Genomic DNA, 24731 nt, shown 5'->3' on the forward strand with positions numbered 1-24731 from the left:
AAATCCACTTGAAAATTTCTGCCTGAAGAATGGTGTTGGTTAGAGATTAGCGAACTTACAGTAAATTTGATTCGTCACGAACTTCTCGGCTCGGAAGTTGATGACTTTTCCTGCGTAAATTAGTTCAGCTTTCAGGTGCTCCGGTGGGCTGGAAAAGGTGGATACATTCCTAGGAAAGAGTCTCCTAGGACTGTATCCACCTTTTCCAGCCCACGGGAGCACCTGAAGGCTGAACTAATTTATGCAGGAAAAGTCATCAACTGCCGAGCCGAGAAGTTCGTGACGAATCGAATTTACTGTAAGTTCGCTCATCTCTAGTGTTGGTGTTGCTCATTCTTCAGGCGGAAATACTCGTGGAACACATTCTATTCACAGTCACAGTCTATTGGAGACTGCAGTATTCGCTGAGTCAGTCGTCGCTGACCGCACTCGGAATCTCCGGGTAGAGATTTTCTGCCTGGAGATTCTGTAGTGTGAACCTAGCCTTACACTGCATAACAAAGCCTCCATTACAGAGGAAGGATAACGATGTTTTCCTGCATAATTATTGCTGAACAGCAAGTTTTTTTCCTCTGCCCTTCAAGCTATTTGCAGTAGTACAGAACAGATGACACATCTGCAAGGTTTATGTACGTTTTAATAGCAAACTTTGGTACAGTGAACAATGTGTTGTAAAACAAAAATTCTGCCAAAGCATAGTTATAAAAGTTTACAAAACAAAGCTTTTCACAGTAAAAAGAAAAAAAAAAAAATATGAATAAATACTGCATGAACCTGCGTAGCATAGTATATCATTTTGGTGCACATATTACAGTGATCTAAAACCATATTATGTAGTCAGTTTTGAATATATTTAATATGCCCTTGTCAGGAGGTGTTAAAGAGAATCTGTCACCTTATACCATAAACAGGGACTTCCAGTAATTTCCAGTAAGTTGATTTTTATTTTAATACATTATGGGAATGTTATTAGAGGACAGAAGGGCTGCAGCCAGGTCTCTTCAAAAGGAGTACTCCAGTGGGAAACAATTTATTATAATTTTTTTTTTAATCAGCTGGTGCCAGAAATTTAAAAAGTTTTGTAAATTACTTCTATTTAAAAATCTAAAATCCTTTGAGTACTTATCAGTGGCTGTATGCTCCACAGGAAGTTCTTTTCTTTTTGAATTTCTTTCCAGTCTGACCACAGTGCACTCTGCTGACACCTCTGTTCAAGTCAGGAACTGTCCAGAGCAGGATAGGTTTGCTATGGGGATTTGCTCCTACTCTGGGCAATTCCTGACATGGACAGAGGTGTCAGCAGAGAACTTGCTCTGTAGTATACAGCAGCTGATAAGTACTGGAAGGGTAAAGATTTTTTAATAGAAGTCAGTTACAAATCTGTTTAACTTTCTGTCATCAATTGATTTAAAAAAAAAAAAAAAAATTATATATATATATATATATATATATATATATATATATATATATATATATATATATATATATATATATATGTTTTTCACTGGAGTACCCCTTTAACCTGAGAGACAAATATTTATCCTTTTAAAAATACGAACTAGAGGGACAATTTACCTCCTTCTGGTGTAGAATTGATTTAAAAGTCTCAGTACACAGACCCTGACAAACCAAAACTTATGACATGTCAAATGTTTTTGCTTTATTTGTTTTGATGACAAGAACTATTTCATGAGAAAAAATAACTAAAAGACAAAAACAGAGCAAACAAAGGTGACAGGTCCTCTTTAAACAGCACCAAACAAACACCTATTAAGGCTTAACCTAGTGGAGACATGAATGCCCAAAATTGAGCTATTTCTTTTAACATTATGCTGAATTGAAACAGTTTGACAGCACAGTATGAGGAGAAGGAAACAAACACCATGTTTGAGCCTCTAGCATCCGGATCCAGTAGAAGAATTTCAAAACCTGATGCAGCCGTATCTCTCCCATTCAATTTACTAAGCCGTCCAGAGTGAGCCGGTGAGTCCTGTTGGGTCATTTTCCAGTTCTTTCTGCATTTTGACCCAGACTGAATCTGCATCAGACCATGGTTTTCAGTTCGCCCGAAAGACAGATACGGTCAGAAAATGACTCCATCTGACTCATTGAATTTAACTGGAGTATGGTATGGGTCCGGCGGAGGCCAGTTTTGAAATTCTTTTGCGGAATCCAGCTGCCAGAGGCTCAAAACATTGTGTGAATGCCCCTTTACTCTTCTCTAAGGGCCTGTTCACATCACATCTGGTTGGCCGGCCTTTTTTTTTTTTTTTTTAAACTGATCCTTTTGTGGTTGGTTTCTAAAGAGACAAGTTAACCCACTTATCTCTTTAGAAACCAACTACAAATGGATCAGTTAAAAAAAAAAAAAAAAAAATCAAAAGGCCAACTGCTACAAGCCTTATACAATTCTAGGTTTTAACAAATTGTTTAACCCAATGTTTTAAGTGCACCTAAGTGGATTTAAAAGGGGTACTCTGCCCCTAGACATCTTATCCCCTATCCAAAAGATGGGGGATAAATTGTCTGATTGCGGGGGTCCCACCGCTGGGGACCCCAGCGATCTCCCTTCTGCACACAGTGTTCGTTTTTAGCGCTGGAGGCTTGTGACATCACGGCCATGACACGCTGGTGAAGTCACGGCCGCAACCCCCTCAATGCAAGTCTACGGGAGGGGGCGTGATGGACGCATTGCCAATCATCCGGCTCAGAGCAAGGTTAGCTCCGTGCACGAGATGTCTGGGGCGCCGTAGCAGAGATAGCGGGGGTCCCGCGATGAGACATCTTTCCATCGCCCCAGACAACAACCCCCGCGATCAGACATCTTATCGTCTATCCTTTGAATAGGGGATAAGAAGTCTAGGGGCGGAGTACCCCTTTAACTGAGGTGTAGAAGATTACAATACCATGTCAGCTTTTTATCTGAAATAGTTATACATGTCCACAGGTTGTGTCTGGGATTGTAGAGTTGATGTGGCTGAGCTGCACCAAACACAACCTGTGGCAAATTTTAAAAATGAATCAGTCATGTTTCCCATATTGTACAAGTGTTTTAGGGTAGGGTCGCACATGCCGTATTTTGCTACTTTGTATTTGAAGTCAGTTGGTAGCAAAATTAGCTGCAGAATATATGTGGCAAAATATGGCACGTGTGACCCTGCCCTTTTTTAGTTTTTTTTAGTAATGTCCCAGCCTGCCAAATAATATAATAAAAACTAACTCATCATCTTCCACTCCCTTAGAAAGAGGGAGGTCATAGACAGGGTGTCCTTATACTGGAGACTACGGTGGAGCGGAGGAAGAAGAGAAAGTTTTTATCAAACTTTATTATTAGGCAGGCTGGGGACATTACTTGAAAAGCATTTTTCACAGGATAACCCCTTTAAGTTAAAGGGAATCCATAAGTCTATAGTGTACATTTATACACATTTAAAAATAACGCTGCCTTAAAGGGGTTCTCCACCCCAAGACATCTTATCCCCCATCAAAAGGATAAGGGGTAAGATGTCAGATCGCGGGAGTCCCGCCGCTGGAGACCCTCAGGATCTCTGCTGCAGCAGCCAGCTTTCATTACTGCACAGAGAAAACTCGCTCTGTGCGTAATGACGGGCAATATAGGGGCCGGAGCATCGTTACATCACGGCTCCGCCCCTTGTGACATCACGGTCCACCCCCTTAATGCAAGTCTATGGGGTGGGCATGACGGCCGCCACACCCCCTCCCATAGACTTGTATTGAGGGGGCGGGCCGTGATGTCACAAGGAGGTGGAGCCGTGATGTAATGATGCTCCGGCCCGTATATTGCCCATCATTACGCACAGAGCGTGTTTTCTCTAGTTGAAAGAAATTAGCTATATTTTTCTCTTTCACATTAGTTCAGATCTCAACATACATGGATACCCCCCACAGCAACTATGAGTTTTCACATGCAGAGAATCAGCTAAAGGCCATTACAAAGACTTTTTCCTGCCTGCCGGAAAGACTTCTAGCAAAGCATAACACGGGACCCAACTACCAGCTACTTTGCTGTAGTAAAAAAAATTTTTAGAGAGCTTTTGTAAGGCCAAATGTGTTCCAAACATTAGCCATCCATTCTCCACCCCAGCATCTACCCAGACCAAATGCAATTGCTAGTGTTTTGTTTTCTTTTAATTTAACTTATTTATTTTAAGGGTCTCTTATTATTATTATTATTATTTTTTTTTTTTTTACATATGTAAATAAAAACAGTACTCTTATTTTAAATCCAAAGGCAAGAGAGTTGGTCGGCACTGCAGGCAAGTCCGGTGCCTGTGGACTGATTAATATGGTGGTTAAAAGAAAATCCCAGCACTTGTGTATTTCTTTGAAGAAATGTTTTTGCATATATTACAGCATTTATTGGACGCAGCACATGTTTCGGCTGTGAATAATTTCTCAACTGCATGTGCTGGTCTTACAATGATACAATTTAAAGGTGTCAGAGGCTCCCAATTATGACGTCATTGGTTTCCCTGGCAGCACAACAACAAAACAATAAAACAGATCAAACAAAATATGCACACTTGAATTGCTTGGATCACTTTAATGAACGTAGTGGATCACTGCTCACAGATCCCATCCATTCAGGTAAGTCTCTGTGGATAGAAATCACAATAGATTTTAATACTTGAACATATACTATTGTATTGTATATGTTCAAGTATTAAAATCTCCGATCCAAGCAATTCAAGTGTGCATATTTTGTTTGATCTGTTTTATTGTTACGCTGCCAGGGCAACCAATGACATCATAATTGGGAGCCTCTGACACCTTTAAATTGTATCATTGTAAGACCAGCACATGCAGTTGAGAAAGGCTTCACAGCCGGAACGCGTGCTGGGTCCATTAAATGCTGCAATATATGCATCTAAGTAAATAAGTATTTCTTTAAAGAAATACACGAGTATTTACTTTTTACTACCGCTTTTAAATCCACTGCCGATTCAGCACAGATACTTCATCAGGTTGGCCACTGGTCTTTGTTTACAGGTTGCAAGTGATTATGTTCCGTATTAGCACATGACTTCTGTAGCCAATCACTGGCGTCCGCAGTGACCCGACTGGTTGCATCACCGTTCAGTAATGCCAGCAAAATATAGCACGTGAGCACTGGAGGCCAAAGATTGTTCATAATGAAAAAAGTACTGAATGGTGATGCCAACCAATCACATTACTGCTGCGGCCAGTGATTGGCTGCAGAAGTCAAGTGCTAATTTGTATAATTTAAAAGAGTACTGTTTTTGTTTAGAACAATTAAATAAAAAATATTAATACACTTGTGTATATTAAATTGTTTATAACAAAAAAAGAAGCAGTCAACCAATATACACAAATGTATATTAATATATTACATAATATTAATTACAGAACAGGTAAAGTCCATGTGACAGCACCTTCAGACTTGTGAAAGACATGATGGATTCCCTTACACAAATAAATATTAAGAATGAGGGGAAACAAAAGACTGGTAGACTGACAGCAGAAATGAATACATTCTTAGATAAAAATAAAAAAATTATATATAAATATTTTAGTTTTGACCTAGTAAAGTAACAAACATAAACCTGGTCATGTAGTTCTCCTATTGGGATATACTTGCATATTTCTTAAACCAGAGTGCTCAGTCTACAGCAGGAATTATGACAATGACATTTCTTTCCTGTTCAAGTCTTTGATGCAACAATTGTAACACCCAAAATACAATAAAATAATAAAACAATACAACGTATTTGCAAACTAAAACAAACTCTCTAATACATATCTACCTGTACATATTTACACACACAGCAAAACGTGCTATTTGAACCGAACACATAGCAAGAACTAGTTACACGGTGAAGCGAGTCACTCTCTAGCAGCCTAAAAAGCATTTTGTAACCACAGCACAAGAAGCAAATTTACAAATCTCATCTACAAAAGTTACAGTAACACAACAACAGTTACTTGTACTGTATTGGCAGGATAGTGCAAAGTGTCACGTGCACGAAAATATAAAAATATACATCTGAGTTCTATCACTTGAAATGTCGCCGTCCAATAAATAACTGCGCCCATGGGTGGAATGTAGTGCTCCAAAAAAGCTCACACTGTAGAGGCCCAGGTTTCATGACAGAACACATAGAATTAGGATAAAAAAAAATAAAAATAAAACATTCAATAAATGTCTTGTTTGACTAAATCTCTTCCTATGCTTTTAGATCAGTGGTCTCCTAACTGTGGCCCTCCAGATGGTGAAAAACTACAACTCCTAGCAGTCGTGTGCTGTCCGGGCATGCTGGGGGGTGTGAACCATCTGAAGGGCCACAGTTTGGAAACCATTGCTTTAGATTAACTACAATCAATGGGTCTTTTCAAGTGCAACTGAAAAAAAAATAAAGTGTCTTACACATATGGCTTTCCACTAAAATCTAATAGGAAAAATAAACTGCCCTATGTTTGGTCATTGTGGCCATCAAGGACAGGTTTTTTTTTTTTTTTTTTTTCCCCATAAACAATAGAACAACTAATGTGTATGGGGCCTCCTGACCCTCTCCCAATAGCAGTAACGTCAGAGCCGAAGGATCGAGATGAGCCGACATCAGAGTCTGGCAGTGGTTCCCCTCCCCCTCATCTTTCTATTTTACCAAGCATGCAGACATATGATAGATCATGAAAGATTGCTGAAAAATTTTTCAGCAAACAGCTATCTTATGTGTATGGCCCATTGTAATAACGTGACAAAATTACATTTTGGTGTCCCCAAAGATCCTTAAAGTTATACTCCGGTGGAAATTTTTTTTTTTTTTTTTTTTTAATCAAATGGTGCCAGAAAGTATTTGTAAATTACTTCTATTGAAAAATCTTAATACTTCCATTACTTATTAGCTGCTGAATACTACAGAGGACATTATTTTCTTTTTGGATATCTTTTCTGTCTGCCCACACCTCTGTCCGTGTCAGGAACTGTCCAGAGCAGGAGAAAATCCCCATAGCAAACACATATGCTGCTCTGGACAGTTCCTAAAATGGACAGAGGTGTCAGCAGAGAGCACTGTGGACAGGCAGAAAAGAAAAATAAATTTCCTCTGTAGTATTCAGCAGCTAACAAGAAGGATTAAGACTTTTTTAACAGAAGTTTTACAAATCTGTAACTTTTTGGCACTAGTTAAAAAAAAAAAAAAAAAAAAAAAAAAAATGTTTTCCACCAGAGTACCCCTTTAAAAGGCAGAGTGGGCTAACTGCAGATATGTATTTCTACATGGTGTGTGTGTATTATTAATTTTTACTGTGTTGAACTAGGGGATTATCCACAAATTAAAAGTAAATAATTTAACCTGTATATATGACATGATCTGTAGATATTTTGCCAAAAATTGGCATGTTATAGCTCGGTCCTAAACCAGAGTTTGTATGTAAGGAAACTGTACTCCCAGCAGTTACTTCTATCGGTATCGTCAAAACCCAATTCTGCTCAGTTGCTTGGGCATACTGTCCGATAAGTGCCACACATCAGCTAGTATACTGCCCATAGTATAGTAAACACAGGCTGGTGTGAAACAGCCCATGCCTCCTAATTGGAGGGATTCCGAGAACCACACTTAAAGGGGTACTCCAGTGAAAAACTTTCTTATTTTTAATCAACTGGTGCCAGAAAGTTAAACAGATTTGTAAATGACTTCTATTAAAAGATCTTAATCCTTCCTGTACTTTTTAGGGGCTGTAAACTACAGAGGAAATGCTTATCTTTTTAGATTTCTCTGATGTCATTACCACAGTGCTCTCTGCTGACCATTTTAGGAACTGTCCAGAGCAGGAGAAAATCCCCATAGCAAACATATGCTGCTCTGGGCAGTTCCTAAAATAGACAGCAGAGGTCAGCAGACAGCACTGTGGTCATGATGTCAGAGAAATCTAAAAAGATAAGCATTTCCTCTGTAGTATATAGCCCCTAAAAAGTACTGGAAGGATTAAGATTTTTTTTATAGAAGTAATTTACTAATCTGTTTAACTTTCTGGCACCAGTTGATTTAAAAAAAAATTGTTTTTCACTGGAGTACCCCTTTAAGGGGGTACTACAACGAAAAGTAATGAAAGGGATAGGTGTCAGATCGCAGGGGTTTGACTGCTGGGACCCCGGGATCTCCTGAATGGGCCCTGGCTCTTTGAAAGGAGTGTGTGCTGGGGTCAGCATGCTCCCCATTCATTCTCTAAGGCAGTGTTTCCCAACCAGGGTACCTCCAGCTGCTTCAAAACTACAACTCCCAGCATGCCCGGACAGCCTTCGGCTGTCCGGGCATGCTGGGAGTTGTAGTTTTGCAACCGCTTGAGGCACCCTGTTGGGAAACACTGCTCTAAGGGAGAACCGAAGAGACCAGAGTGCTTTAGTCTGACATCTCCAGTGCTCCCATAGAAATAAATGGAGTGCGTGCCGACCCCAGCAGAGAGCTGGGGCTTGTTCAGGAGAGCGGTTGGACCCCCAGCGATCTGACACTCATCTCCTATCCTGTTACTTTTCGCTGCAGTACCCCTTTAATACTATTCCCTATACACAAACAGAGCTCATCCCAACTATACTGTCAAATTGAAAAAGTTGGCTGTTTTCAATGGTCCTGTATATCGATAGTAATTTGAAACTTTTTGATGCTGGATGAAGCTTTTACCTCTCTCTACAGGAATCTGGGAAAATAACCTGAAATGTAGAAGCAATGTACCGCTTAACAGGTATAAAAATATACATTTTGGGAGGCCTTTTAGATGAACAAGGAGAATACTTAAAATAAATCATTTTAGACGTCTTGAGCCCCAGGAATCCTAATTTAAAGTACATGTTCCAGTCGCAATCCATGCACTATATTTCTGAAGAAGTTTGGATGTTTGGCTACCCCCTCTCCAAAAAAGTGTCATGTCTTCATACATTCACCGCTTCCCTCCGTGATATCATGAATAGAGTTTTGAGCGCATCATTCTGAAATTCAAGAAGGTTCCTGGCATTGATAGACTTGGCTGCATGGATCACACATCAGAGGTTTAGTTTCTTCAGCTGTTCATAGGTTATAAAGAACTGTAGAAGATTAAGGACACATAACTGGTAAAGCAATAGTTGACAGTACTAGCTATGACAATGGATTTAGTTATATGAGGAATTTTCTAATTTTTTGGTAAGTGGCTCCATGGTGGCACTTTACTTCAATTTTGGGGATGAAGCTGCAATTTAGTTGGATTCAAGCAAAGCATAAAAGTTTGGTGACCACATGAACTGCCTATAAACATAGATGTAGGTTTTGTTCTCAACATTGGATTGGAACCCACATAGCAGCCATTGTTTTATTTTCATTGCTTAAAGGGGTATTCCAGGCCAAAACTTTTTTTTATATATCAACTGGCTCTGGAAAGTTTAACAGATTTGTAAATTACTTTGATTAAAAAAATCTTAATCCTTCCAATAGTTTTTAGCTTCTGAAGTTGAGTTGTTATTTTCTGTCTAACTGCTCTCTGATGATTCATGTCCCGGGAGCTGTGCAGTTCCTATGGGGATATTTTCCCATCATGCACAGCTCCCGGGACGTGACATCATCAATGAGCAGTTAGACAGAAAACTTCAGAAGCTAATAATTATTGGAAGGATTAAGATGTTTTAATAGAAGTAATTTACAAATCTATTTAACTTTCCGGAGCCAGTTGATATATTAAAAAAAAGTTTTTGCCTGGAATACCCCTTTAACGACGCAGGACGTATATTTACGTCCTGCGCCGGCTCCCGCGATATGAAGCGGGATCGCGCCGCGATCCTGCATCATATCGCGTGGGTCCCGGCGCTAATCAACGGCCGGGACCCGCGGCCAATACCACACATCGCCGATCGCGGCGATGTGCGGTATTAACCCTTTAGAAGCGGCGGTCAAAGCTGACCGCCGCTTCTAAAGTGAAACTGAAAGTATCCCGGCTGCTCAGTCGGGCTGTTCGGGACCGCCTCGGTGAAATCGCGGCGTCCCGAACAGCTGATCGGACACCGGGAGGGCTCTTACCTGCCTCCTCGGTGTCCGATCGACGAATGACTGCTCCGTGCCTGAGATCCAGGCAGGAGCAGTCAAGCGCCGATAATGCTGATCACAGGCGTGTTAATACACGCCTGTGATCAGGATGAGAGATCAGTGTATGCAGTGTTATAGGTCCCTATGGGACCTATAACACTGCAAAAAAAAAGTAAAAAAAAAGTGTTAATAAAGGTCATTTAACCCCTTCCCTAATAAAAGTTTGAATCACCCCCCTTTTCCCATAAGAAAAATAAAACAGTGTAAAAAAAAATAAAAATAAACATATGTGGTATCGCCGCGTGCGTAAATGTCCGAGCTATAAAAATATATCATTAATTAAGCCGTACGGTCAATGGCGTACGCGCAAAAAAATTCCAAAGTCCAAAAAAGCGTATTTTGGTAACTTTTTATAACATTAAAAAATGAATAAAAAGTGATCAAAAAGTCAGATCCAAACAAAAATCATACCAATAAAAACTTCAGAGCACGGCGCAAAAAATGAGTCCTCATACCGCCCCGTACGCGGAAAAATAAAAAAGTTATAGGGGTCAGAAGATGACATTTTTAAACGTATAAATTTTCCTGCATGTAGTTATGATTTTTTCCAGAAGTGCGACAAAATCAAACCTATATAAGTAGGGTATCATTTTAACCGTATGGACCTACAGAATAATGATAAGGTGTAATTTTTACCGAAATATGCACTGCGTAGAAACGGAAGCCCCCAAAAGTTACAAAATGACGGTTTTTTTTTCGATTTTGTCGCACAATGATTTTTTTTTCCGTTTCGGCGTGCATTTTTGGGTAAAATGACTAATGTCACTGCAAAGTAGAATTGGCGACGCAAAAAATAAGCCATAATATGGATTTTTAGGTGGAAAATTGAAAGGGTATATGATTTTTTAAAGGTAATGAGGAAAAAACTAAAGTGCAAAAACGGAAAAACCCTGAGTCCTTAAGGGGTTAACCTTGATGGGATCTGTTTCCACATGGACTATGGATAAAATGACTGTCCACATTACATTTTATGCAATATGTTCTGTTTAACTAGGGGATGGAAGTGCTGTAGCCAGAATTCAGAACCATATTAGTGTCATGTGAAACGGCTATTAGTTAAATGGGCACTGTCAGATACAAAAACCTTTGATATGTTGTAAAGCATGTATAACCAATAGGTTTTGCAATTGCTTTCATTAGAAAATTTTCAGTATTTCAAACTGAAAAAGCCAGTCAAACAACTGCCCCCCCTGCCTGCTTGGACACATACTAGTCCTGCAGTGTCCATGCGTCATCACCTATGTCATGGACACACTCCCTTGATTGACAGCTGTGAGCGCAGGGCTCAGAGCTGGAGGAAAAATCCTCCCACTGTCAGCTTGTGTCCCAGTACTGTCAGTGAGGACAAGCTGGGAGTTGTAGTTTTGCTAATGCTAGGGGAGATGTGACCAGACGGTATACTGAGGGAGGGGGCGGAGACCTGCACAGGGAGGCCACGCCCCCTCCCTTTGAGAGGAATTCAGACTAGTGAGCTAAATTAAAAAGTAAAATAAAAATAAAGGTATAAAGGTGGTAGACACATAATTAGATGTACATGGTCAGGATTAGGTACTGAGTGATAGATCCAACAAAAAACATTTTTTTTTAAATATGACGGGTACGCTTTAAAAAAGGTTCAATAATTTGTCACTAATAGTTTTATCTATACATATCATCCAAAACAATATACATTGACAAACACAGAAGTTACCACCATAAGTAAAGAAAAGGATACAATTATATTCCAAGGTCCCAGTCTTAACCAGTTTGGCCAAAATCCTTTGTACAGTGCAAAAAAGCCTTCGTTTTTCCAGGTCTGGGGGGAAAAAAATTTTGCAAAATTAGAAAGGATGGATCGGACTTGTTACCCCCTTCCGGACCAGACACATTTTCAGATTTTAATTTTTTAGTACATGTGGATTTGATTGATATACACGGTCTTCTCATTTGGTTATTGAAATAATGTTTACACCATTTTTAGTTCATGATCAGTTTTTTTTTATTTTTATTTTTTTTAATATAGGTTTATATATTTTTTACTTATTGTGCTCCCCCATTAAAGGAGGAGAACACTGGAGAGAGAAAAAAAAAAAGTTTCATATCAACTGGTTTCAGAAAATTATACAGATTTGTAAATTACTTTTTATTTAAACATCTTAACCCCTTGGGGATGAAGCCCATTATGACATTAAGGACCAGAGCATTTTTTTGCTAATCGGATCATTGTCACTATAAGCATTAATAATTAAGATGATTTTACTTATGAATTTGATTCAGAGATCGTTTTTTCGTGACATACCATATTTTTCGCCCTATAGGACGCACCGGAGTATAAGACGCACCCAATTTATAGGCGCAAAATCTAAAAAAAAATAAAGATTTTGAACCCAATAGTTGTCTTCAACCTGCGGACCTCCAGATGTTGCAAAACTACAACTCCCAGCATGCCCGGACAGCCATGCTGGGAGTTGTAGTTTTGCAACATCTGGAGGTTGAAGACCACTGCATAGGAGGTAATACTCACGTGTCCCCGTCGCTCCGGAACGTCTCTGCTGCCTGCCGGGTATCCTCACTCTCCGTCGCCGCCATCACGTCGTTACGCACGCCAACGCACGTACGCGACGAGGAGGAGGAAGGAGAGCGCCGGCCATACAGGGGATCCCTGAACGGAGAAGACACCGAGGAGGCAGGTAAGGTTCCTCCCGGTGTCCTGTAAGCACTAACCCGGCTATTCAGTCGGGCTGTTCGGGACCGTGCGGTGAAATCGCGGCGGTGCCGAACAGCCCGACTGAACAGCCGGGTCAGTGTCACTTTCCCTTCAGTCGCGGCGGTCAGCTTTGATCGCCACGTCTGAAGGGTTATTACAGGGCATCACCGCGATCGGTGATGTCCTGTATTAGCCGCGGGTCCCGGCCGTTGATGGCCGCAGGGACCGCCGCAATAAGTGTGTGTTCGCCGTATAAGACGCACCGACTTTTTCCCCCCAGTTTTGGGGAAGAAAAAGTGCGTCTTATACGGCAAAAAATACGGTATTCTACTTTATATTAGTGGTTAATTTTCGGCTATACTTGCATCATTTTGCATTTTTCTAACTTTGAAGCTCTCTACTTGTAAGGAAAGTGGACATACCAAATAAATTATACATAGATTCACATATATATCATGTCTACCTTATGTTGGCATCATAACGTTAACATGTTTTTACTTTTTGAAGACATTAGAGGGCTTCAAAGTAAAGCAGCAATTTTCCATTTTTTCTCGTAAATTTCAAAATCAGAATTTTTCTGGGAAAACTGCACCCCTCAACGTATTCAAAATGACATTCAGAAAGTTTGTTAACCCTTTAGGTGTTTCACAGGAATAGCAGCAAAGTGGAGGCGAAAATTCAAAATCTTAATTTTTTTACACTAACATGTTCTTGTAGACCCATATTTATTTTTACAAGGGGTAAAAGGAGAAAAAGCCCCCCAAAATTTGTAACCCAATTTCTCTTGAGTAAGGAAATACCTCATATGTGGATGTGAAGCGCTTTGAGAGTGCACTAGAGGGGAAGGCTGGACAATGGAATTATGGAGAGCGAATTCTGCTGAAATGTTTTTTTTCGGGGGGGGGGGGGGGGGGGGCCATGTCGCACTTAGGAAGCCCCCATGGTGCCAGAACAGCAAAAAAAATAAAATAAAAATAAAAAACACAACACATGGCACACTATTTGGGAAACTACACCCTCAAGGAATGTAACAAGGGGTATAGCGAGCTTTAACACCCCACAGCTGAGTGACGCACTTACGTTAAAAGTGGGACATGAAAATGAAAAATTTGATTTTGTTCACTAAAATGCTGATGTTACCCCAAATTTTTAATTTTCACAAGGGGTAATAGGTGAAAATGTCCCCCAAAATTTGTAACCACAGTTCTCTCGAGTAAGTAAATATCTTATATGTGGATGTAAAGTGCTCTGTGGGTGCATTAGTGGGCTCAGAAGGCAAGGAGCGACATTTGGGTTTTGGAAAGCGGATTTTGAGGAAATGGTTTTTGGGGGGCATGTCTCATTTAGGAAGCCCCCATGGTGCCAGAACAGCAGGGGGAAAAAAAAATAAAAAAGGGACACATGGCACACTAATTGGGAAACTACACCCCACAAGGAACTATTTATTTTATCTTATTTTCTTAAAGGAATTTTTTTTCTAAAAAATATAAAAGATGCATGTACCTGCAGTAAACAGTCCAGGGTGCCCTTGTAGCCCGACATCTCACTCATTGTCCTTTGGTTCATCATCCGTGTTCTGACCACATCAACTGGATTTGATGCCAGTGCTCCCGCCAATCCGCAAGTAAAACTTGACCTGGTTTAAAGCAAAGTCACAGTCGTATTTCGAAATACAAGATTAAATGTCAAAAAAACTAAAACCTTAGATCAAATGCAAGATTCCTTCTGTGCTTCATATGCTGGCATTGTGTAAACAGGCAGAATTGTGATAATAAACTTCTTATATTAGTCCAAATGTGCACGAGCAAACCAATGGTATGGGTCTCCTGAATTATACCCACTACTGTTGAAGTGGGCAATTGGTAGCTTCTGGCAGCAATCACAGGTTATCATACAACATACAAACCTGGTTAATATCTTCCCAATAAATTCTTATAATTAATAAAAAAAATTATATATGATCTGATTAGAGAACTCTCTTTTCTTCTACAATGATTGTTCTTTTCTGCGCTTTCTCGGTTATAGTATGCCTCCAGTAAAAGAAAACTTCTGAAAGAAGGATCTCATTGAAAACAATTCTGAACCCAGAAACCTTCACCAATAGCTAGAACTAAGGTTTTCCTTCACCTCTTATAAGCTTAAAAGGAGTACTCCGCTGCTCAGCGTTAGGAAGAAACTATTCTGAATGCTGAAGCCGGCAGCTCGTGGCGTCATAGCCCCGCCCCCTCAATGCAAGTCTATGGGAGGGGGCGTGACAGCCGTCACGCCCCCTCCCATAGACTTTCATTGAGGGGGCATGGCTATGAAGTCACAATGCTCCCGCCGCCGGCTCTAGCGATAGGAACAATTTGTTCCAGACGCTGAGCAGCGGAGTACCCCTTTAAATTCAGGAGAAGTGCAGGTGGGCAATAAACTATAAAGCAATCCCTTCCTTTTAGCTTCCCTGTCGGAGTTTATGCGCCTCCGTAGACGCTCACAGCTAGTAGATTCTGAGGTTACTATACCTGGATGTACACTTCAAGCATACACAATAAAAGCAACGATTCTACTGCAGTACGTAACAGTCCAACTTACAGAAAATGTGTATAGATTGTGTCACCCATCAATCCAGATAGGATCAAGTGTTTCTTGGTAATGTCATAGACCGGCAGCTCCACTCCCACTACAATAGCAGCTCTCTGGGCAGTCAGTGATACCCCCTGGAAAGAAACAAATATTTAAATATTATAAACATTAGAATTATTTCAGATTTACAAGAAACAGGGGGGAGATTTATCAAAACCTGTCCAAAGGAAAAGTTGCCCATAGCAACCAATCAGATTGCTTCTATCCTTTTTGAAAAGGCCTCTGAAAAATGAAGGAATCTGATTGGTTGCTGTTGGCAACTCAGCAACTATTCCTCTGGACAGGTTTGGATAAATCTCTCCCATAATTTTGAAGTACAATTTACCTTCCACAGGCCTCGGGTGCCTTCCTGCTGGTAAATATTGATGAAGTTCCCAATCATTCCCCCTTGCATAACACTGCCCTGTGCCTGCATCCTTATCTGGAACAGAGAAAGGAAGAGAACGTGAGGGTCTGTTGTAACATCTAATAGTGGTATCTAAGAACACCATTCACATCTAGAAGCATGAGGCACTACACATGTTTATACCACATAAAGCAGTTTTCAAATTCACTAAATATATTAAAAATAAAATTAAAATAAAAGTTCAGTTTCTGCATCATGGCTTCCTTTTTTATAATGAAAGCCACAAGACCGTGTTGGTTCTGCTGTAAGCGCTGCACAGAAAGGCTATGAATGACAAAGATGACAAGGATTGGAACTGCATACACTATTCAGAGCTGAAGTCTCCCAGCAGCCCTTTTTGAAGGAGTATTTGCATGGCGCCTGTGGCCTTTGTTGTCTTATCTGGCTGCTTGATATTCTTTGCCATCCTTCTCTACCCCTGCCTACAACTCCCAGCAATCATTGCAGCTCTGCCACAAAGCTCACTCAGAGCAGTCCTCACCCTCTCGCTCTGAGCAGCAGAGAGAGATTCAGTGTCTGACTGGCTGATGTTGCACACACCTTCAAGTTCTCAGCACTAAAGAGAGCATGACTTATCAGTGCAGAGTAGAAATGGTCTCAGGAGGATGGAAACTACATGGTCTGTGTCTCTCAGGAGGGTGGGGGCCGATTTCAGACAGTGATTTGTCCAGAGAGAGTGGATGTCTAGATGGCTGGATGATGTAATTACTTTACTTCATGCATGTAACTGATATATACATACATTTTATATATAGGTTGTAAGAGGGAAAGTATGGGCTATGGGTTTATTTCCCCCAGAGTACCCTTTTAACCTCTTGAGGACCATGGACGTGTATACACGTCCAAAAGGCCCTTAACCGGGTATGATGCGGGCTTCTGACTCAAGCCCGCATCATACCGGCCGGCCCCCAGCTGATTCCTGTAGCTGGGGGCCGGCGTTAATAGCAGACATGAGGCTATTAACCCTTTATATCGCCGCTGTCAAAGTTGACAGCGGCGTCTAAAGGTGCCTTTATCATTCGAGCGCAGAGCACACAGATGAATGGGATTGTATATAATCCCATTGATCTGTTTGAGGAATCAAATGATTCCTCCCAAAAGTCCCCTAAGAGGACTAAAAGTGTAAAAAGAAAAAGTTTAAAAAGAAAAAGTTTAAACAAACACACACACACACACACACACATTAACCCCTTCCTTATTAAAAGTTTAAATTAGGGATCGACCGATTATCGGTATGGCCGATAATCACGATTTTGGGCATTATCGGTATTGGCAATTACCTCGCCGATAAGCAGATAATGCCCTGCACCGCCACAACCCCCCCCCCCCCCCCACCTCACCGCCCCGGCCCCATTGCCTCCCCCATCTCTGGTTTTATAATTACCTGTTCCCGGGGCCCACGCTTCTTCTTGCTCCTGCTGCGTTACGCTGTGCGCAGTGACGTGCGTGACGTAACGTCACCGTCAGTGCGCACAGTGACAGTTCAGGAGGACACCACCGGAGCCATATGTAGAGTGGACCCCGGGAACAGGTAATTATAAAACCGGGGATGGGGAAGGCAATGGGGCCGGGGCGGTCGCGGTGATAAATCTCAGGACCCCCGGACAGGCAGGGGGAGAGAAGTGGGTGGCAGCGGCGGTCTCTGACACCGCAAAAGCCACTGCAGTGCATTGATTTAAAGCGCCCGCTTTAAATCAATGATTTGCAGCGGTGTCGCGGGGGGGATAAATAGCCGATAACTTATACCGGAATATCGGTATAAGTTATCGGCTATCGGCCCTAAGCTACACCGATTATCGGTATCGGCCCTAAAAAAAAAAAAAAAACGATATCGGTCAATCCCTGGTTTAAATCACCCCCCTTTTCCCAAATTCCATATAAAAAAAAATATATAAACATAATAAAAAATAAACCTATATGATATCGCCATGTGGCTAAATGTCCGAACTATAAAAATATATCGTAAATTAAACCGCATGGTCAATGGCGTACGCGCCAAAAAATTCCAAAGTCCAAAATAGCGTATTTTTGGTCACTTTTCATACCATAAAAAAAAGGAATAAAATGCGATCAAAATGTTTGATCAAAACAAAGAAACAAAGATAAAGTGTCATTTTTACCGAAAAATGTAGGGTGTAGAAACAGAGGCCCCCCAAAATTTACAAAATGGTGTTTCTTCAATTATGTCGCACAATGATTTTTTTTTCTGTTTCACCATAGATTTTTGGGTAAAATGACTGATATCATTACAAAGTAGAATTGGTGGCGCAAAAAATAAGCCATAATATGGATTTTTAGGTGCAAAATTGTAAGGGTTATGATTTTTAAAAGGTAAGGAGCAAAAAAACAAAAGTACAAAAACAGAAAAACACTTGGTCCTTAAGGGGTTAAAGAGACACTAAGTTTAGAAGAAAAAAAAAAGAAAAAACAATGTCAAAAGTTTAGATCTATCGGTTAGACCCAAACCAATCGCTAGAATGTGATGGAAGAAGTCCATGCTAAGTGTGTTCTCTCCCAGCTCTGTGTCACATGACCGAGACTGTCTCATAATGGAAGTCTATGGTACCAATCAAAACGTTTAACATGCCCCAGGTCTCTCAGACCATTTAAAAGATGGGTGAAATGCTTTCTAATTTATTTTGTATTATTAGTAATGCATCATCTAGACAATGGTTTACTAGACCAGTGTTTCCCAACCAGGGTTCCTCCAGCTGTTGCAAAACTACAACTCCCAGCGTTCCCGGACAACCTTTGGCTGCCTGGGCATGCTGGGAGTTGCAGTTTTGCAACAGCTGGAAGAGCCCTGGTTGGGAAACACTAGTTTAGACAGTAAAGAAAAGGATCATGCTTCTTTTACTAACAACTTATCTTTGCATAAAAATGCAATCCCTGGAAGAAAATCAATGAAGATAAGTTTGTACCATATATATCAGGTAACTTTAGCCACCTATTATACTCAATATTTTCCTGCAAAGACACCGGACCACCAGTTTAGAAAGTCTATAAATTTATTTTATTTTTTTTAATTTTACAACTTCCAGTGCCTGAACTGAGGACACGGTGCAGAATCAGTATATCCGTATGCCACCAAGGTTATTTTCAGCGTACAGCAAACCACGCTCTCACATTTCAGTCTGCCACCGTGCCTCCTCAGAGTTATTCTAAGGCTATAACCACTTGAAATGAAGCAACATATGTTTTGTATGGACTGTGCATACTGTTCCTAACAGGGACTTCCTGAACTCTTTGCCCTATGACTACTACGTAATATACACAACCTCTGCAAGGGATACTTGGAGTCTCGCCACCTTGTGCTTTCTCTGACTGCGTGATAGTCCTGTTCCACACATTTGTCACATGCTGAACTTGGAGTAAACACGGCTTTCTGAATTATGGTCAGGGCAGAGGCAGAACTTTTAGCCTCAGGGCCCAGGTGCAAAATCTGCAACAGGGCCCCATATGCCAATTATTATACTGGTGTCTTATGGGGTAGATGTGCTTTGGGGCCCCCTTAGGCCCCCGGTGCGACTGCTAGCTCTGCTACCTCTATAGCTATGCCTCTGGTCAAAGGTTCTGAATTTTGCTGGACACAATAGCTGACAATTATAACAGGTAGGAATACATAGTGTTACATACATGCTAATACACGAGTAGATGCCACTTTAATGCTAAAAAAAAAATGACTTTATATCGTGCATGGTAGACAAAGGCCTCTCCCTAAAACACTAAGTAGAATATTTCAGATTGACAGTCTCGCCTGTCAGCACAGATTGCCCTCACACTATGAATTTCTTCCAACTCCCAAGCCTGGAGCAATTTTCTTAATGCTCCACCCATGACCAGGAACTTATGTCGCCCAAAGGCTGCTTGCTAAATAACTGCATGATCCCCTACTTCACTTGCCATATGAACTCACAAAAAGGGATTCTGCTGCAATGGGCACACGACGGAAACATCTGCTGCGGAATTCCCAATTCCTGCCTAAAACAAAATAATTGATATGTCCATTATTCTGGGGAAATCTGCCCAGAAATTCATTGCAGTCTATGGAAACTGTGTATTTCTGAGTGGTCCTTGCGCTGGCATGTTCTACAAGCGCCCACTTTTTGCGTAGTGTCCGCACACATTTTCCAGGCATATATTATGCAAATATTCCACCGTGTGAACATAGCCTAATTGTGATTTTTAACAGAACTGCAGATAAGCCTCCTGCTGCACACCAACAACAGTGACAAATGCAGCTCTGCTATATCTGTTCTTGAACCATGCTATTCTGACACCAATACAGCTCTTACACGTAATGGTACCCATACACCTTATATTAAAAGCAGGCCAAACCGACCACCGCCAGCAAGTTTGACTAACTGTTTAAGGCAGCTTCCTGAGAGAAGGGTCAGATGTGCTGAATTTTTGCTGCCTGACCCTTTAGTTCAGGGAGGGATAAGCTGGTGCCAGAGCTGTCTGGTGCCGCTTAAAGGGGTATTTCGGCTTTAGACATTTTATCCCCTATCCAAAGCATAGGTGATAAGATGTCTGATCACAGGGGGCCTGCCATTACGCACCCTCCCATAAACATGAAGGGAGGGGGCGTGACGGGAAGTCACGAGGGGGGCCTGGCGTTACATCACCTATCCAGTCCCGAAAACTTCTGGTTTCCGAGCCTAGAGACTCAGCTCCGCACATAATGCGGGTGCTGCAGGGAGATCGCGGGGGGTCCCAGCGGCAGGCCCCCCGCGATCAGACATCTTATCCCCTATCCTTTGGATAGGGGATGAAATGTCTAAAGCCAGAATACCCCTTTAAGCCTCTCCTAGACAACAAATGTGGGATGGTAAGATGGGAGAGATACCTGGCTATTGAAAATTGTACGCACACCTTAAGGCTAGGTTCACACTACGGAATTTCTGTCTGCAACTCTGCTTTGAAATTGCAGGCAAAAATTCCCCTTGCTAAAATGCACAAGGTAGTGAATGGGTTTTCCGTTTACCAATTCACACTTCAGAATTTTTGAACAGAAAATCCGCTTTAAAATATCTGCCTGAAGAGTAGCGTTGCTCATTCTTCAGGCGGATATCCGTGCGGAACACACTGCAGTCTATTGGGGACTGCAATGACTGCACGGTCCTAGCACCGACTGATTCAGTTAGCGCTGGCCGCACTTGGAATCTAAGGGTGGAAATTTTCTGCCCAGAGATTCTGCAGTGTGAACCTAGCCTAACAGTGCACGAACAAACACAGTGAATACACTTGGCTGTAAACTAGTAAAATAAACCAACTGAAGGAGATGAAAGCTTACCTTAAGGACATCAGTGGGGTTGGCGATGCAAGAGGAAAATACTCCAGACAACACCCCACAAAATACATTGAGAACCAACGTCTCATCTGTAGAAGACAATAGTAACCTTAGTTATCCAGTATATATTTCTATAAAAATGTTAGCTTTACTCATATCTCATTAGTATATCCATTAGCCTGCTCTTTCGCACATTTTTGGGAAATAGAGAAATACTGACTGATAGCATGTTACATTTATTTCATTATACACAATGCATGAATGATTTTTACAATGCTGAGTAAAAAGGTCGCTCAATTAAAACAGTGATTTATAGAGATGCACACTACAATATCTACGCAGGCTCCTACCACACTTCTGCTAGCAATAACAGGAAGGCTACTTTAAAGTGTTATCTTCATTAAAAAAGAATCTGGCATCAGTGTCACCCACACTTACCTGTTGGTACAGGCGTGTAGTGCGGGTGACACTGATAATAACCAGACTGTCCCCAATCCATGGTCCTGTTCGTCTGTTAGCTTCTTTAATATGGTGGCAGGCTTGGTACCGAGCAGGAGCATGTGTATGTCACCGCTGCAGCTTTCCCAAGCTTGCTTGCATCGGGACCCAGCGGAGAAGCAGCGGTGATGTCAGCGTGCTCCTGCTGTGCACAAAGCCTACCGCCGGATTTAAGATTATAACAGACAAACAGGACCACGGATGGGGGACAGATAAGTCGTGCTATAATCAGTGTAACCCACACTACCTGCCTGTACCAACAGGTTAATGCGGGTGACACTGATGACAGTTTCCCTTTAAAGCGTACCCGTTAATCAAGGAAAAATTAAAAGTTTTTATCAGTTAGGGCGCGTTCAGACCCCCACCGATCTTGAGAACAAGCAGAGAGAGCTCAGGGCCCCACTGACTTAGATTAGGAGTCTGTCCTGGTCACGTGACACAAAGCTGGGAGAGAACACACTATGGGGGAGATTTTTCAAAACCCGTCCAGGGGACATGTTGCTGAGATGCCCATAACAACCAATCAGCTCACTGCTTTAATTTTTCAGAGGCCTTTTAAAAAGAAATGAAAGCAGCAATCTGATTGGTTGCTATGGGCAACTCAGCATCTTTTCTTCTGGACAGGTTTTGATAAATCTCCCCCTATGTGTGCACTTTTACCTGCTCATTCTAGTGATCAAATCTTTAAATATGTCTTCAGTATATGAATTTTATTTTTAATTAATTTTTTAATGACGGTGCCCATTTTAAGAAGGACAAAACTTTTGACATAGGAAAAAGACATGTCAAAAATTTTGATCAGTCAGGGCCTGGGTGCTGAGACATCTGAAAGGTTTTAGGAATGCTCTACTTCCCATTCAGCTTTTTTTTCTACCTCAAAGCACACAGAGGACTTGCTATCTGGCAGTGACACCAGTTCTGATCCTGTAGCCACGTAATTGTTCAAGTGGATATAATACATTAAGGGCTCTCCCTAAAATAGTGCTCATATCCCTCTCATGTCTTCCATACATTTTTCCATTTGTGGTTCATTAGAAGAAATCAGAGTCAATTGTGAGGACACTGATAGCAGTGGCTTAGAAGGGGTACACCGCTGGAATAATTGTTATTTTTTATTAAACAACTAGTGCCAGAAAGTTAAACAGATTTGTAAATTACTTCTACTAAAATAAAAAATCCCTCTGCTGACACCTCTGTCCATGTCAGGAACTGTCTGGAGCAGGAAAGGTTTGCTATGGGGATTTGCTCCTGCTCTTGACAGTTCCTGACACAGACAGAGGTGTCAGCAGAGAGCACTGTGTTTTTAATAGAAGTAATTTACAAATCTGTTTCACTTTCTGGAGCCAGTTAACTTTCTGGGGCTATAGGATGCATACGACACGTTTGCCCGTTGGAACGTATGCATACATCCTAGCGATCTCCTGCACTGCTGCAGGCAGCATGGGAGACCGGCGGCGGTACCCGGCTGTCAATCACAGCAGGAGTCCTGCCGCAGCTGCCGAGGCCGCGATCGCGCCAGTCTCGGCAGCATTAAGCCCACAGATGCCGTGATCATGTATCTATGGTATTGACAGGGGGAGCGAACTTCCCCCGTTCACCAACGGCGACTCTGCAATACGATCGTATGATCGCAGGTCGCCGTTGGTTGCTATGGCAGCAGGTGGTCAGATCATGGCCTCCTGTCTGCCTGCTACGGAAGCCTGTGAGATCCAGGCTGTACTGTGTGCAGCTGATCGGGTCATACTGTGCTGCAGTACAAATGTATTGCAGCATAGTATAACCTGTAAGAAGTGTAAAAAATAAAATAATTTCTTCAATAAAAGTATGAAGTGTAAACATTTTTTTTTTTTAAATGCCCCTTTCCTAATAAAAGCCCTGTATTAGCACTAGAGATGAGTGAAGTTACAGTGATTCGATTTGTCACGAACTTCTCGGCTCGAGTTTGCTGACTTTAGCCTGCATAAATTAGTTCAGCTTTCAGGTGCTCCGGGGGGGGGGGCTGGAGACTGTCTCCTAGGACTGTATCCATCTTTTCCAGCCCACCGGAGCACCTGAAAGCTGAACTAATTTATGCAGGCTAAAGTCAGAAACTGCTAAGCCGAGAAATTTGTGACCAATTGAATTGCTGTAACTTCGCTCATCACTAATTATCACCAAAAAAAGATCAAAAACATAAATCAAATACATAATAGGTATTACCATGTCCATAATGATGTGTACTATAAAACTATAATGTAAGTGATCCCGTACGGTAAACGCCATAAAAAAAATTTTGAAACAAATTAAAACGCAATATTTGCCAATTTTGGTACAAATAGGAGAATTATAAAAAAAAAAAAAAAAAAAAAAAAAAAAAAGATTAAAAAAAAAGGTAGCAGGTATCGCAAAAAAATTAAAAAGGTACAGCTCATCCCGCTAAAAATAAGCCCTCACTCAATGGCGTCGGACAAAAAATAAAAAATAAGTTACGGCTGTTGGAAAATGAATGGCAGAAAAAGAATTTTGCTCAGAAAAGGAAAAAGAACATAGTAAGCTATATAAAATGGGTATCGCCATAATCGCGCTGACCCACAGAATATATATAACACCACTTTTACCACACAGTGTACACCATTAAAAAAAGCAGAAATTTTGCAGTTTATCACAATATTTTGGAGTTTTTCACAAAAAATGCTGCATGTGTCAACAAAAGTGCACCACTTATATAAAAGTACAATATGTCACGAAAAAACAGTCTCAGAATCGCTCCACTCAGAAAAAGCGTTCTAAAGTTATTACCATTTAAAGAGACCCATGTAAAAAAAAAAAAAAGAGAGATTATAGAGGTAAAAAAATGAGTTCATCCAAAGGGATTCATTCTGGATAACCACCACTCTTTGGCCCTACGAACTTCTCCAGTATACTTTCAAAAATGTAGTCCACAATATTACAACATTGCTCCTGTGATGCACCCATACACTCCACTAAACCAAACAATGTCACTCGTCTACACTTTTGGAGTCCTGCAAACAAAAACATAAAAAAAAAAAAAAAGTTTATTCTGTTAAAGTCTATGGGCACTCTGCAGAAGGTATTCCAAAATATACCAGTGATGTAACCCAAAAGTTTTATATGAATGGGATTTTATTCACA

At 41.1% G+C, this 24731-nt stretch overlaps 1 protein-coding gene across 2 annotated transcripts in view; it reads right to left on the reverse strand.

Annotated features, from left to right (window-relative positions):
• Window positions 1-8012: 8012 nt before the first annotated feature.
• SLC25A30 (solute carrier family 25 member 30) overlaps window positions 8013-24731 on the reverse strand; it is a 39136-nt gene continuing 22417 nt past the window's right edge. For both annotated transcript variants that reach the window (XM_056555417.1, XM_056555416.1), the window contains exons 5-10: window positions 21105-21190; window positions 15728-15823; window positions 15352-15476; window positions 14281-14413; window positions 11806-11886; window positions 8013-9061 (exon numbers count right to left, since the gene is read on the reverse strand). In XM_056555417.1, coding sequence (XP_056411392.1) covers window positions 9020-9061; window positions 11806-11886; window positions 14281-14413; window positions 15352-15476; window positions 15728-15823; window positions 21105-21190 — 563 coding nt within the window. In that variant the 3' untranslated portion in view covers window positions 8013-9019. The remainder of the gene's footprint in view (window positions 9062-11805; window positions 11887-14280; window positions 14414-15351; window positions 15477-15727; window positions 15824-21104; window positions 21191-24731) is intronic.

Source organism: Hyla sarda, chromosome 2 (assembly GCF_029499605.1).
Source record: "Hyla sarda isolate aHylSar1 chromosome 2, aHylSar1.hap1, whole genome shotgun sequence".
NCBI lineage: Eukaryota > Metazoa > Chordata > Amphibia > Anura > Hylidae > Hyla > Hyla sarda.